Consider the following 16,439-nt stretch of genomic DNA (forward strand, 5'->3'; position numbering starts at 1 on the left):
ATACATTATTACAAACGTGTCGATTTCAAAGCAACACCATACAGCCCTATGTGCTCGTTACATTTCTCAAAGAACTGTTACGAGAGGGATTCTGAAAAAATGGCAGCTCAAGGATACGCAAATGCTAGGCCTAGACAAAAAGTTGGCGCTGTTCCAGACATAACATTGAATATTTTAAATCCTGGGAAAAGTTTTGAACGTGCGAGTTACGAAAATAGGCAGAAGGCCGAGTAAGTGACCACGAAATGCAACAATCAATTCACAGATCTTTTATCTACACCAGCAGTGCTAAAATTAAATCGGATAGCCCGACACCCTGGGCCCCTCTGGTTTTAGTTCCGGCCCATCCTGTATTCAAAATGAGGTGCCCGTCAGGCTTGTCGAAACAAAAATTGTTTGCCTGAGGAAACTTTGATCGGGCTGGTGAAATTAGTAAATGTATTTTCAAGATGTTGACATACATGCCTTAACACGGCACAGTCTAAATCAAATATTTAATGTTCAAGGTGAAATTTAGATTTGATTTTAATTAAATGGAGGCTTTGCCAAAAATAATATTCAAAACCTGTCGTGTTTCGAGAAAACACAATTTTCAGTAATCTTATAAAAATTACAAATTTAAAAAAAAATCATTGTATACATGTAGTATGTATAAACGGTAATTTGTAATGATTGGAACTGATATAAAACTATTCCTTGGGCAGTTTAAATAACAGCGATTAAAAGAAAAGAGGTCAAAGTTTCACATTAAATGGCTGACAATAGAAACTGGCTGGGGGGGGGACTATTGACCCAACCCCTTGCCCCAATGTGCGAGCGCCCATGGGACGTACCTTTTCTCCATGTGATACGCCTTATTATTCCCCCAGGACAAGCCTATTTTGCATATTCTGGTCAGCTCTGGCTAAATTGCAAAATAGCTAAAGTTTTGATTTATGTACGCAAACAATAAAGCCGATGTGACTAATGAACATACTCCATCCTTGCACTGATCTTGTGAAAAGGACTGCCCTTCGGACATACTTCAAAGAAACCCTGTTCGACAGTGTGTGTGTGTGTGTAAGCACCAGCAATTGATTGCCAAAATAAACGATGCCTATTTTGTTGTTACTTACGATGCCATGGACTGTAACACTGTTTGCTGAACAAAATGTTTATTCAGAATTAGTTCTTTAGGGCCACATATACTGCATGGTATATTTTGTTTTATTCCTTTTAATTTAATTATGGTAATTAAACTTTACATATACGGTCGAGGAATGTTAGGTGTTAACTGGCCAAATTTCTTTGGCGGAAATGGAGATGCGATTTTGTTTGCAGAGAAAATTTCACAGTGATCATTCATTTAAGCTAATTGGTGACAATTGTATTCTTTTAATTTTGTTATACTAAAGTACCGTTGTAGTTGTTTAAAAACATCTGAAATTTACTTGAATAATGTTTAATTTTCACGTTCTATTTACTGAAGAAGAAAAAAAGAAAAAAAAAACTGTTTTGTGATATTAATTATTTCCTCCAGTGCCGGATTTAGACGTGCGTGCGTGTGATTTGAATTTTTAACGTAGCTTTAACAATTTTTCAGTCATATCACTACGATGTCTGCAGTGTGGCAGATTAGACTGTGGATTGCATAGGTTATATCTATTTATAAACGGTTTGGGGTTGGTTTTTTCTTCTTCTGACAAATGAAAATTGACAGACATAATGTAATTATCGGGACTTCGCTGCGAAAAATTTAGAGATATTACGAGATCGGGATGTAGATGAGGAAATACCCCCAAAATCACAAGGATTTTCTCCCGGCTTGAGAGTTGACAGGTATGAACTGTCCGGGCTTGTGGAATTTCAGTCAGGGCTTGAGTTTATTTAAGTCACCAGCCCGGGGCCTGCGCCTAAAAGAATTCTTTTAACACTGACCAGTACAGTACATAAGCTATTATATCAGACTGCAGATTCAAGTTTTGAATGTGCAACCCAAATGTGGTGTCCTTCCGTCTGCCTCGCTCGCCAATGTTTATGTTTGTATTCGAGGACTGGCTAGTATTGCGTCACGGTACCACGTGATCTGTCGTCTCATTAAAACTCGGAAAAACTCGGCAATTTACGGAATCGTGGTATCTTCCATGCAATAAAATCACTACCCGCTTACGATATTTAATTTATAAACATGTCAGTCGAATTCAAATCTGTAGAGAATTACATACGTAGAAGGAAAATTTTGATTTCTGGTCTCCTTTAATATTATGATATCTGAGCACACTGTCCTTTTGATGGCCATAGAAGCATGACTTATTAAATGAGCAATTGGTTCGAATGAGAAAATATGCACCCGGGCACGTCTAAATAATATGCTGGGGTGTTTTTTTTTTGGAACACAAATATGATATTTTCGCCCATTCAGATCATCTTTAAACTTTGTCACTCCAATGGTTAAATGAGGTACTTACAACTGAAGGAGATACCATGTAGAGTAAAACATCGGGAAGTATATATATATATATATATATATATATATATATATATATATATATATATATATATATATATATATATATATATATATATATATATATATATATTGTAAAGTGACTATTTTGAATTGTATTGAACCTTAAAGTTGAATACATCGAGCATTAAAATTTGATAAAATTTAAGCCAGAAAAGTCTTTGTGAAGGATCACATCAACCTTTTTCCTTTTCTCCCCCGTGTCAGTGTTAAAACATGAAAGGCTAGAATTTATGACTCAGTGAGATTGTCCAGGGCATTGCAAAGCTGTCCTGAGAAAGCAAACATAACCGCTTGATGGGAACCCAAATCAAATCAAATTATCATTTTCAAAGGGAAACTGATATGTACCGTAAGCAGTCAAAGATCTGACGAAAAAAAATGATTATCTTGGGACAAATTTAGGAACCGCTGCCTACGATTGGGAAGAGTAAATTAAGGCGAACACTTTATAAGTGATGTGAATTTAAAGTGACGATACTGGTCAAAATTATATAGTCTTAAATTTTCTGAAAGAGGAGTAGTTCGACACCGAGAAAGCCTAACAAGAATAGTGCTTTCCTCGTTAAACAAGGAAAGGGGACCAGGTGGTTTTCTTGTAAGAAAAGACAGGGTTTAGTGCTAAGACGCACAATTTCTAAAAGAGAACAGCATTAAGGCATGCAATTTTAATTTCCCACGTAATATTCTATTTTTGATTGTTTGTTCTATGCAAATGTGTTTAATATCTAAGATTCGTATTATGTATCCTTTATTCAATTTTATGCAAACCTGTTAATGCTATAGCTATTATGCAATTTATCTCTTTAATTGTACAGTTACTAGTTCATTGATAGAATTGCCGATTGCACGCTATCCAAGTTTTCATATGTGGAGGATATCATAGGGTTATATGAAATAATTGTCTTGGTCTGTTGGGACGATTTTTATTATGGTGAGTTAACGATAATCGCATATTTATATCTCATTTTGTAATGTTTGAATAATCTTGTAAGTTAGGGATTGCTGTGAGATAGAATTTTGTGAATTTTATACAACATTAATCGAGCGTGTGTTAGCTTAGGTAAATAGATACGTTAACGTTAGATATGCCGCTAACATGTCAATTATGGCCTGTCACTGTGAAGCGAAGGTGTTGTTCTATCGGGTTAGTTCAGACTTTATGCAGTGTGGATAGCTAGTATGCTTCTGTGTAACGTAAGAGAGGGAATTTTACGAATAGAAAGTGTTACATACAATGATACAGAGATTTAGGATAATTTTGTCCTTTAAGGAACAGCTTTCTGGGCAGAGACGGGATAGTCCGAAGACGGAAGGCCGATAAAAGGAGTGACGAGTTCAGAATAAAAGACTATAACGAACTAGAAAGTCCAGGAAGGGGTGAAGCGTACAGAATAGGACGGATCGAGAAAACAGAAAGACGTTGATACATGGTCACGGGATGAAGCTGATGCAATCGGTCGTGGACATTGCGCTCTTTCACCGCTCGCTATTATGATGAAATGAATCCAAATTAGACACTGCTGTTAAATTCTGTTGACATAAGTTAGATTCAGTTGGAATTGCCGCTATTAATTTATTTTGATTAAATTTGTTATTTTTCTTGTCTAAGGGGTCTCGTATTGCATTATTTCCTCCCAATATTCTTCCTCAGTTCTCTTGAAATTATATATTTCCACTGCCAACGGGCTGTAATATCGAGGGAGATCCTCTTCTAGATAACGCCAACCAAATCCAATTAACCACCCCTCTTACTAAGAAGGCGACGTTACACACACACATACACACATAAATATATCCCAATGGGATTTAAACTGATATCAAATGAGACTTTCTACGAAATAGTTAGAAAAATGTGATGTGATGTGATTTTGATTTTTAACGTAGCTTTAACAATTTTTCAGTCATATCGCTACGATGTATGCAATGTGACAGTTTATAGTGATGTCTAGCACTGGGGCATCATGCCGCAGACATATAGCATGATGTCCCAGCCAGTCACATTATCCTGACACCAGGCCGACCAGTCCTAACACTAACCTCTTAATGCTGAACGCCAAGCGAGGAAGCTGTTAGTACCATTTTTAAGTCTTTGGTATGACTCGGTCGGGGGTCGAACGCACGACCTCCCGCATCCGAGGCGGACACTCTAACCACTAGGCCACCGGAGCGGTCAAATAGTTAGAAATAGTTAACACACATCAGCCGCACTGATAGAAAATATTTTTCCACTTCGAATAATGAAAAAGAAAGTCCAATTTCTCAGAAGTGTACATCGTAAGAATGGGATTTCAAACACACTATATGCATGAGAAGTACATGCTCACTAAGGATATGCTAAGTATGAAAGAGCGACTGGTCTCCGTCTCGTCACCTACCAACACTAAGAACACCCTGTGCCATGAGAGAGTGACGTTTATTTAATATGCTAAAAAAATGCCAGTAAATCGTTTATGTTCCATATACACAAATGTTTTTAAGTACATCTTCAAGCCTTTATATAGTGATATAATATCAGAAACTGTAACATTTTAATAAATATATTTTCTTTGAACTTCAATTTTCAAAACAATTTCTAAGAAATGCCAAACTTCTTAATTAATTTTCCCATAAAGATTCGATGAATTGAAATTTAATCTTTGGAAATGTTAAAATATATTAAAACACAATTATACAGTATTCTCAAATAAAAGACATTCTTAATTTCTGCCACATATATATATATATATATATATATATATATATATATATATATATATATATATATATATATATATATATATATATATATATATATATATATATATATCACTGGTATAAAATGTGTATGTTTGTATTAAACTCAATAAAGAAACACCGATTCATAAAAAGGCAACATGATTATCACTAAATATTGTTTCAAAAACCGAGAGCTCGGCAGCATAAATTCATTACTGTTGAAAATGATTTGCTTCGCTGTTTACATATCTCGATCATGTATGGGAGGAAAGCTAAGCGATAAAATTGATATTCCATATTTCCGTGTCAGATCTTTGTGCTAAAGATTGTAAAGTCTCTCCCCTTTGAAGTATTAAGGAGTGCACGGTTGGCTAAGAAAAGCTAGATGAGCGTTCCCAGCTTTATAACATCTTGACTCTTCGTTAACTGTTAAGTGCAGACTTCACTTCGTAAGGATGGGCCAATTAAAGCATCGATACGTAAAAATAAACGTATGTTTCAAGGTATGTTTATTCTTTTCTTACGAGAATGATGACCATCGTGGGATCACTTAATCAATCAACTGATCGATCGTTTCATTCATGAATATATTTCTTATCGTTGAACTCTGGGTGGTTTGAGGATCTCAACTCTATTTGTAAGCAAATGTGATCGATAGATAGACAAGAACGCAGACTGGAAGAAAGATAGCTTTTATATATATATATATATATATATATATATATATATATATATATATATATATATATATATATACCAACACAAAGAATCACACTCACATACACCTCTCTGTATGTACTGGAACATAACAGGAAACTATTTTGTTCAATGAAAGTAGGAGGAATATTTTTTAGATGTAAAAATGATTTCAAACATAATACAGATGCAATATTTAGAAATGATGAATTTATACGTAATACCTACTAAATTCATAACAAGTCGACAATACAGCAGCAGACGAAGAGGAGGTAAAGAATGATGAAAGCAAAGACGTCGTGGAAGATGACAGAGAAAATAGACAAGGAAGAAAGAACAACGTTTTCAATCTGCCACTCTCCCTCTCACTTACCAAAGCATTTAAATTCTCTCCTAATTTCCAAATTCTGGCTCTATTACTTTACTGAATTAGAGGATACACATAAATCCCAGTTCCAAGTACAGAAGCTGCCATATGGGCGCTGTTAGTTTTCAATAATCGCGCGTATGCTAGACTTTCCTTTAGAATCATTCAACGTCTACTAATGCACATTTCTACATGTGCAACCAAAACAATCCCTCAATTCCTCATCGGCACAGTCATATGATATTACACACAATTTTACTCATTGCGTTGGCCAAACCACGCGCTTCGTAAGGGTCAAGCCTCCAATTGATCCAGATTCAGTAAGACGGACGGGTTATGGGGATCTATTCATCAAACTTAGTAACTGGAATTAGGTGCCGTAATCTGATAAAGAACTGAATAATTACCATGTAATCCATTCCGGACATTTGGACTAGGGCTGTTTTGATTTGGCGATCCCTCTAGACCTGCACTAATTACCCTTCGTTTCGTTTGCATAATGTTAACCGCAAAACATGTTAACTTTACGGCGAATTAATGGATACTACGCATAGATTTGGTACGTTAATGGGCATCTGTGTTTATAATTATGAACCCTGATCTTATTCAATGACACCTAATCAAAGTTAGCGCAGCAAATGTCAATAAGATATTAAAATGTAATTCTAGGCCATTGTCGAGACTGTTTCTAAAACCTCATGTTCTTCTGATCTTGGTAACTGGTGCTGAATTGATTATTTATATTCAACTAAGACAACTGTCTAAATAAATTATATATATGCATGTCGGATAATGTATTAATGACCCTTCAAGGGAGGGAGCTTGGCTGTTTTGATCTACTTAATATGCTTCGCTCTTTTTGTTTTGAGTATTACTCTAAGAGACCCTCCGTTGTGATGCCCGGTAGCAGTTCTTGTAGACCCAAGAAGCCGATAAATCGTAACCCGTCAATTCGCTACTACGTTGATCTCGCACACACGCAATAGATTGGTTTTATTTTAGGGGTCGGGGGTCGGAGGGGAGGAAACAAGTAGGCCAGACGTATCAAAGAAGTTACCACCTTCGTGGGCCCAGGCAGCTGCATTTTAAAAGTTTCATGAGCATATCATGTAACCCATCACACTTATTCCACGAAATGTTTTGGTTGTTGCGAACTCATATTTAAGAGGTAAAGGAGGGGGGCGCTTCCCTTTGTGTCCGCCTTGGGTTTCACTCATCTTCGACATACAATGGCAAAGGTAGATCGTAACCAGTAAATAAACACATGAGTTCTAAATGCCCGTGTAACTGTCAAACTCTACATGTATTTACAGAACGCTACACGTTTGACAAATGTTTGTTATTACTGATAAGAAAACATCAAGAAAGTGACGTCACTGGTGGGGGGGGGGGGTCGTGCGGACCGCGCCGGGTGACACTATCAGAGGGGTTGACACCAAAATGAGTGTCTATAAAATGTTTGAATTTTTTTGCAGGAAGGAGGTCCATGGGGTGACACTATGAGTTAACGCACATGACTGTCTATTGTTCAGGAAAGAGGCCTATGGGGTGACACCACGAGTTACCGCACTGGGTGACACCAACCCTGGTGTCCCCACTGCATCAGTAATCTTTACTGGCTGCCATGCAATTGCCAACGTCTTGCTGAGTAATACTTTAACAATCCTGATTCGGAACACTTTGCATCATGTGTTATTGGATCGCAAACGAATATAGAAAAGGTGCTCCAACTATCAAGTGTTCAATCGGATGAAATTTGACTTTACTGTAAAGAACTGGGTGTGACAAGTTGATGCGATAACAGCCAAACATAAACCACGTAGTTCCTATTGGACTCACGGTTCTAATTCAGATACCGCAGTAACGTCGTAGTACTAATAACTTTCAAGTTCGGAATGCGCATGATCAAACCAGTATCACTCACTTTTCATGGAAACTGTTTCTTTGTGTAGAGAAAACTATAGAAACCGCGGCATTTAATTAATATACATGTATTTGAAAAATATGTTTCCTAGTATGCACCTAAATGATCAGATGTTAATTTCAGTCATGCGTTTTCCAACGTCAGGTCTGTGTGATTATACATATGATCTCTCTCGATCTCTCTCTCTCTCTCTCTCTCTCTCTCTCTTCACCCATTTCTTGACTGGTTCCCATTCTTCCTTCTAATGAGTATTTCATGGGTCCTATAATCGTCAGCTGACGATAAGCAATTTACAGAATGTAGTGCATGATTCAATTATATTTGACTTTATCTTCCCCGACATCATTCTTGTTAAACCATTGGTTTCATCCTCTCACCTAAGATGTGCCTCTGGCATCTCCCCCCCCCCTCGCGGTGTGTATGAACACCACCTGAGGAAACGTTTAGACACGTACATGTACATGGCGCTCTGGGAAAATGATTAACATGGCCAAACGATTTTTTTCTTTGTTTTATGTTTTCATTGTGTTAAACTTAGGGACCACCAATGAATACTTTATTTTGATATAATAATTATCTGAGTAGCAAATGATTCCAGTCCCCACATCCCACAGCATGGGAACATTACACTGATCACATATCTTGAGATCTCAAGAGAGTAACTAAAGTATTTGAAATGGGATTACAATTCAGATCTCTGTGGAAGTTTCAAAATTAACAGTATTTTCGCTCCTATACCATTTGCGGCAGCAGTAGTAGTAAGAATAGCAGTAATTGTAGTACCAGCAGTTGTTGTTGTTGTGGGGTTTAAAGCCATATTTCAGCACACGATAGGCTATGCATGGCGACCAGCATTAATGGTGGAGGAAGAACCCGGGAAAACACCCGGGAAGAACCACCGACCCACGAGAAGCTACTGGCAAGCTTTCTCACATACCCACATTGACTGAATCCTAGACTCGAACCCACGCAGACAGGTGAGATGGCAGTGATCCGTAACGGAGAGCGCTTTAGACCACTCAGCCACTCTGGGCCCCAGTGCCTGTAGTAGTAGTAGCAGCAACAACATTATTATTATAAGTACCGAAGTCCATTACTACTAATGTTTTGTTTTTTTTTTATCTCTGAGTTGACAAAAGAAACAACAATAACTTGATTGTCGTAACAATCTCAATCTCTCGATCGATCGAACTAAAATGTCAACACCCTTTGTTCTTCTTCGCCTTCGCTTTATCGCCTTCTTGTCAACTGTAGTTCGTAGGAAATAGATTAAAGAGGCCAAATACTATAAGCAATCTACCGTTCTTATGTTATTATAACAAAAAATAAAATTCAGTGAACTTGCAAAAATTACAACAATTCTACCATAAAATATTGGCTGTGCGTACAAATGAGAATCTTAGAAAGACAGACAGCAAATACTACTACTACTACTACGTACAAATGAGAATCTTAGAAAGACAGACAGCAAATACTACTACTACTACTACTACTACTACTACTATTACTACTATAATAGCGATATCGATGACTACTGTATTGCTGATATCGCCATATCTCTAATATTAACATTTACATCTTTGATATCACCATAATTACCAATGTGTCAGTTTTAATTACCAGTAGCTTTATTTTGTTACCTGGAAGTAGAATAGTATACCTTGCTATAAAAAAACTCGTTTAATATTTGTTATCATCCTACGGTTCTCTGTAACAATTCTCTACTCTTCCACACTGTCCTTCTTTGAACACACTGGCTACATTTCTTAAAAGCGAAAATGAATATTATAAGCTAAAACAAGCTCTACTTTCCGGACAAATTGCATGTGGCATTATTTTGGTTTTCTTTCCTGACTGATTTTTTTCTTCTTCATCTATACGCGGAAAATGACTATATATTATATTAGTAGTAGTAGTAGTAGTATTTGCTGTTTGTCTTTCTAAAATACTTATATATAGCGAGAAATAATGTGAAAATTCCAATTTTCAAAGGAGTGTAAAATGCATACGAAAAATAAGAACAGCTTACTGTATGACATTCAACTTTAAAATCGCTATTCTTTGTGCTTAATTTACGTGGATGAATTTTCTAAAACACATTTACCGTTTAGCAAACAGGGGAGATAACGACGCCTCAACTGATTCACGTGAGTATTCTAGCCGCTGTGTTAGAACTGGCAGAACCACTTTTGCATGGACTTGTACATTAATGTTGGAATTTGCACAATACGTTCATGTTCCTGTGTTTGTTAATCGGACTATGCATATATTTACTTCAATACTTTCGTAATAAGTATGGAATTATTTTCCTGTCCCAATATAACGTCTACGTAATCTCGCACATTGACTCTCCAGACAATGTCGCTCAAGTCTTGTAAAATATCTTATTTCATACCCATTTAATCCTCCGTTATTTATCTGGCGTTAGAGACAGTTGTTCAGTCCGTATTTCTTTATCACCCCTCCCCCCAGTCAGAACAGTTTTGATGTCTTCTTTGGCGTCCGCGTGTATTTTTTTTAACGCAGTCAATCGAACTTGTATAAACCCCGTTCGTATGAATGAGTGAATTATTGGATTAACGAGGTGTGCGCACATTAAGTGCATGTACCTCGGATTTATGACCGCACTACGGCCTGTTAATTGTTCCTGGGGGAAGGAATCAGTGCCTCATCCCCCAGGCATTTATGTGCCCAAGGGGCACTGTTAATTTAGCCTCAGGTCGTGGGTCCACAGGTCCCTAACGCCTGAATAATGGGCTGACATGATTGGGAATGGAGCCAGCAGACTCTCATGTTTCGAAAATTAAAGTATGTTTCACTTCATGTGATGAGTGTGAATTGTGCTCGCTCACTCGCGTGATTATTGGGAAACATTTATGCGCGAATTGCGCGCTGATAATTGGTGTCTGTCCGTGGAAAGCGAGGAAAAACTGAGGGAAGGCAGGCGGCTGTCCGTTGTTTCCACGTTGTTGGTCTAAGGTTCCGCTAAGCAGGAATTTTGAAATTTGGTTCTGAAATTTGGATTTTGGAACAATATTATGTGTTTTCTAATGGTTAGTAGAGTATGCAAGTAGAGGAAGTGAAGATATAATAATGATTTGTTTTTTCTAAAATTTAAATATAAATTTAAATTGTTTTAAATAAATAGATTAAGGGTTATTGCAGTTTATTTTTTCTGTATGTGTGGGTTTAGGCTTATTTGATTTATTTTTCATAGTTTTATTAATGACGCTGTTAGTAAGTTGTTATTTTATTTTCTGGCTAAGTCTCTTTTATTAAAACATATATCTTTGCCGAATACTCGGGTCGCTAAGACATGTCAAATACATCTCATCTCATTTATTCCCTAGTTTGTTCAGTTTATTAGCCTCTTTACTAGTTATGATAGTTGTTTTTATTTTTATTTTTTGTGCGTTGTTATTTTATTTCAGGCTAACTCTATTTTAATAAGACAGATATCTTTGCTGAATACTCTGGTCGCTAAGACATGTCAAAGACATCTGAATTTATTTTGTCCCCCTAATTTTAAGTTTGTTAGCCTGACTATAAGTTATGGTAGTTTTAGGGCTTTGGATTAAAGTATTCGGTTTTGGTATGGAAGGTAAGTTTAGCGAAGGAGGTTTTTTTTTAGTATTTGTTAATGGAAGGCGGGTTTCCTTGCTGAATACTCAGGTATCGCTAGACATATCAAAGACGCCCGTCTTTTGTTAACTGCCTAACAAGGCTGTTTGGAACTGGTTATTTCATATTTTTAAGTTCAGTTTTTTTCTAAGAATTTTAATATATTATAGGGTGTTAATTGTATGCTAGGTCTTTTTTTAAGTCTATGATTTCTGGAAAGGTATAAGGGGCTACAATTGCTTTTTGTGCTTTTTTGGAAGTTGGTTCTTGCTGGTTGGAATTTATTGCAATTATTGAATTCATGTTGCAGGTCTTCTACGGCGTGACAATGGTATCAGTTTATGTTTACAGGTCTGGGGCCTATGCATTTACCAAAACTTCCTGCTAATTTTGTTTTACCTGTCATTATTTGGTTAAATATTGTTTGGTCAACACTGTTAAATTTGGGTGGTTTAAGGGACCTGTTAACTGTTGTCATGATGGAGTGTAGTTTCGTACCTTTCGAGGTGGAATTCCAGTGTTCCTGCCATTTTTTTTTATTGATATAGGATTTTACGAAGCACTGAGCTTCTGTGATGCTATATCTAAGTGTGGCTGGGGTGGAGTTTACTGGGTTGATATGGGTTATGGCCGACGACCATTATGTGTCGTCTGCTCCGGAGGCCTAGTGGTTAAAGCGTCTGCCTCGGATGCGGGAGGTCGTGGGTTCCATCCCAGGCCGAGTCATACCAAAAGACTTACAAAAATGGTACTAACAGCTGCCTCGCTTGTCACTCTGCATTAAGAGGTTAGTGTTGGGACTGGTCGGCCTGGTGTCAGGATAATGTGACGGGGTGGAGCATCATGCTACATGTCTGCGACATCATGCCGTAGGGCTAGGTATCACTATAAACTGCCACACTGCAGTATGACTGAAAAATTGTTGTTGTTGTTGTTGTTGTAGGGCTTAACGCCATTTTTCAGCAAAAGATAGGCTATACATGACGGCCAGTATTAATGGTGGAGGAAGAACCCGGAAAACCCCCGGAAAGAACCACCGACCCACGAGAACTGAAAAATTGTTAAAGCTACGTTAAAAATCCAAATCACACACACACACACACACGCCATTACGTATCACTACGCCATATCAAACTCCTTCTTTCCGTCGACTCACAATGAAACACGTATGTACTATACATTTACGCATATCCCTATTTGTAGACTGACTGATACACTTAAACATATTCCTGATTGTACATTGTCTGATACCCTTACACACATTCCTACTTGCAAAATGGTTGATACACTTACAAACATTCCTACTTGTACATTGTTTGATACACTTACACACATTCCTACTTGAAGAATAGTTCATACACTAATCACATTCCTACTTCAAGAATGGTTGATACACTTAAACATATTCCTACTTGTACATTGTTTGATACACTTACACACATTCCCACTTTAAGAATGGTTGATACACTTACATACATTCCTACTTGAAGAATGGTTGATACACTTACACACATTCCTACTTGTACATTGTTTGATACACTTACATATATTCCTACTTGTACACTGTTTGATACACTTACATATATTCCTACTTGTACATTGTTTGATACACTTACACATATTCCTACTTGTACATTGATACACTTACATATATTCCTACTTGTACATTGTTTGATACACTTACTTATATTCCTACTTGTACACTGTTTGATACACTTACACATATTCTTACTTCAAGAATGGTTGATACACTTAAACATATTCCTACTTGTAGACTGATACAGTTACACATATTCCTACTTGTAGATTGTTTGATACACTTACACATATCCCTACTTGTTGACTAACTGATACACTTACACATATCTCTACTTGTTGACTAACTGATACTCTTACACATATTCCTACTTGTGGACTAACTGATACACTTACACTTATTCCTACTTGTTGACTAACTGATACACTTACACATATCTCTACTTGTTGACTAACCGATATACTTACACATATTCCTACTTGTAGACTAACTGATACACTTACACATATCTATACTTGTTGACTGATACACTTACACATATTCCTAGTTGTAGATTAACTGATACACTTAAACATATTCCCACTTGTGGACTAACTGATACACTTACACATATCTATACTTGTTGACTGATACACTTACACATATTCCTACTTGTAGATTAACTGATACACTTACACATATCCATACTTGTTGACTGATACACTTACACATATTCCTGCTTGTAGATTAACTGATACACTTACACATATCCATACTTGTTGACTGATACACTTACACATATTCCTACTTGTAGATTAACTGATACACTTACACATATCTATACTTGTTGACTGATACACTTACACATATTCCTACTTGTAGATTAACTGATACACTTACACATATCTATACTTGTTGACTGATACACTTACACATATTCCTACTTGTAGATTAACTGATACACTTACACATATCTATACTTGTTGACTGATACACTTACACATATTCCTACTTGTAGATTAACTGATACACTTACACATATCCATACTTGTTGACTGATACACTTACACATATTCCTAGTTGTAGATTAACTGATACACTTAAACATATTCCCACTTGTGGACTAACTGATACACTTACACATATTCCTACTTGTAGATTAACTGATACACTTACACATATTCCTACTTGTAGATTAACTGATACACTTACACATATCCATACTTGTTGACTGATACACTTACACATATTCCTACTTGTAGATTAACTGATACACTTACACATATCTATACTTGTTGACTGATACACTTACACATATTCCTACTTGTAGATTAACTGATACACTTACACATATCTATACTTGTTGACTGATACACTTATACATATTCCTACTTGTAGATTAACTGATACACTTACACATATCCATACTTGTTGACTGATACACTTACACATATTCCTACTTGTAGATTAACTGATACACTTACACATATCCATACTTGTTGACTGATACACTTACACATATTCCTAACTATTGATTAACTGATACACTTACACATATCTCTACTTGTTGACTAACCGATATACTTACACATATTCCTACTTGTAGATTAACTGATACACTTACACATATCTATACTTGTTGACTGATACACTTACACATATTCCTGCTTGTAGATTGATCGATACGCTTACAGATATTCCTATTTGTATATTGCCTCATACACTTTCTACTTTTCCTACTTGTAGATTGTTTGATAATTTATTGAGGTTTATAGGGCTGTGAATACTATAAAACTAATAATACAATAATTATTTTCACAAAACATATGACGGGACAATCGTGTTGGGCGGCATTAGAAAGACTTTAGAACAGCCTACATTATAAAATAGTGTCTAAAAGTCATTTATCTGTGACGATGTTGTCATGGATACCTAATATATTCAAAACATGAGATATTTAGGTGTTCCATTGCTTTATCTCCCAGTTTATGTTACAGACAAACCAGAATGTTCGTACATTTAAGTATAAATTATATGTATAACGATCGCAGACACGAATTTTATTGTTACGAAGCTGGTATATCGACAAAGAAGAAAAAGAAAATAGTTTCCTCTTTTTAAGTGTCTATGTGAGTTAAATCATGCTTACTGTAAGTTCTAATAGCAGTGTATGTTTAACAAATGTAGAAGTACTTACTTCTTATGAGGGGAGGGGTTTGCACCATAAGTAACGGAAACTTTCAAAGCTGATGATGGAATCATGTAAGTTGTTTTCGTATAACGGAGTAAAGGAATCATAATTTTCTCAATTACCACCTACCCAGCCACCACCACCCCTATCTATTCATTCCCCCACCTCCCAGAAATGTGAAAATCGTGTGGGACTTACGTTTCATTTTTAATACATGAATTCCAGAATACTTTATTAACACTAGTGTGTACTATGCTGTTTGTAACAGCTTGGGAGTGAAATTTAGGAGAGGCGGGAGGGGGATTAGACTTTACACATAATTGAACTCGTGTGAAAAAATTGCGTCTGGGTTACAGTATATAAAAAAATTAAACATAGAAGGGCTTTCATTATACATGACAAATAAAATACCTTTGGGTAAATTTGCTCCTTCTAAATATGATTTTGCTTCCCTCAGAATAAATCAACATATTCAAGTAAGTTTTCAAATTGATACAGTTTGCAAGAAGTACCAAATTATATTGAGTATTGCATTCCTCGATAAACACTGAAACCAATCTTGAACATTTTCCAACAGTTTTCCACGCGATCAGTTTTTGAAATCAAAGAATGAACGTGCCAGTAACAATTTTTGATATTAGACAAAACACACTACGTGGCTCGCAGTGTGCTCCATGCTGATTGGTCCATTCCTAGTGTCCTCTCTTCGTGGTGAATTTCACGTGGAAAATAAGTCTATAGCTTGCACACTCCATGCCCAGGCCATCGAAGTCAATGCGGATTACGCAAATTTTATCGTAATTTTGGATTATATTGTATTTCAAATCCGTAAACTTAGTAAAAACATATTTCGTTTTACTGTACATATCTTGCTTCATTTGTAATAAATCTCAAACTTAA

At 36.3% G+C, this 16,439-nt stretch overlaps 1 protein-coding gene across 3 annotated transcripts in view; it reads right to left on the minus strand.

Annotated features, from left to right (window-relative positions):
* The window catches only part of LOC149790354 (innexin unc-9-like), a 90,691-nt gene that overhangs the window by 16,409 nt on the left and 57,843 nt on the right, over nucleotides 1-16,439 (minus strand). The window contains exon 1 of one of the 3 annotated variants that reach the window (XM_089972399.1): nucleotides 6,294-6,589. The exons of the other annotated variants lie outside the window; for them this stretch is intronic. Coding sequence (XP_089828525.1) covers nucleotides 6,294-6,301 — 8 coding nt within the window. The 5' untranslated portion in view covers nucleotides 6,302-6,589. Of the gene's footprint in view, nucleotides 1-6,293; nucleotides 6,590-16,439 lie in introns of those variants that run through there. 3 annotated transcript variants of the gene reach the window in all.

Source organism: Sinohyriopsis cumingii, chromosome 10 (genome assembly GCF_028554795.1).
Source record: "Sinohyriopsis cumingii isolate HCF-2022 chromosome 10, ASM2855479v2, whole genome shotgun sequence".
NCBI lineage: Eukaryota > Metazoa > Mollusca > Bivalvia > Unionida > Unionidae > Sinohyriopsis > Sinohyriopsis cumingii.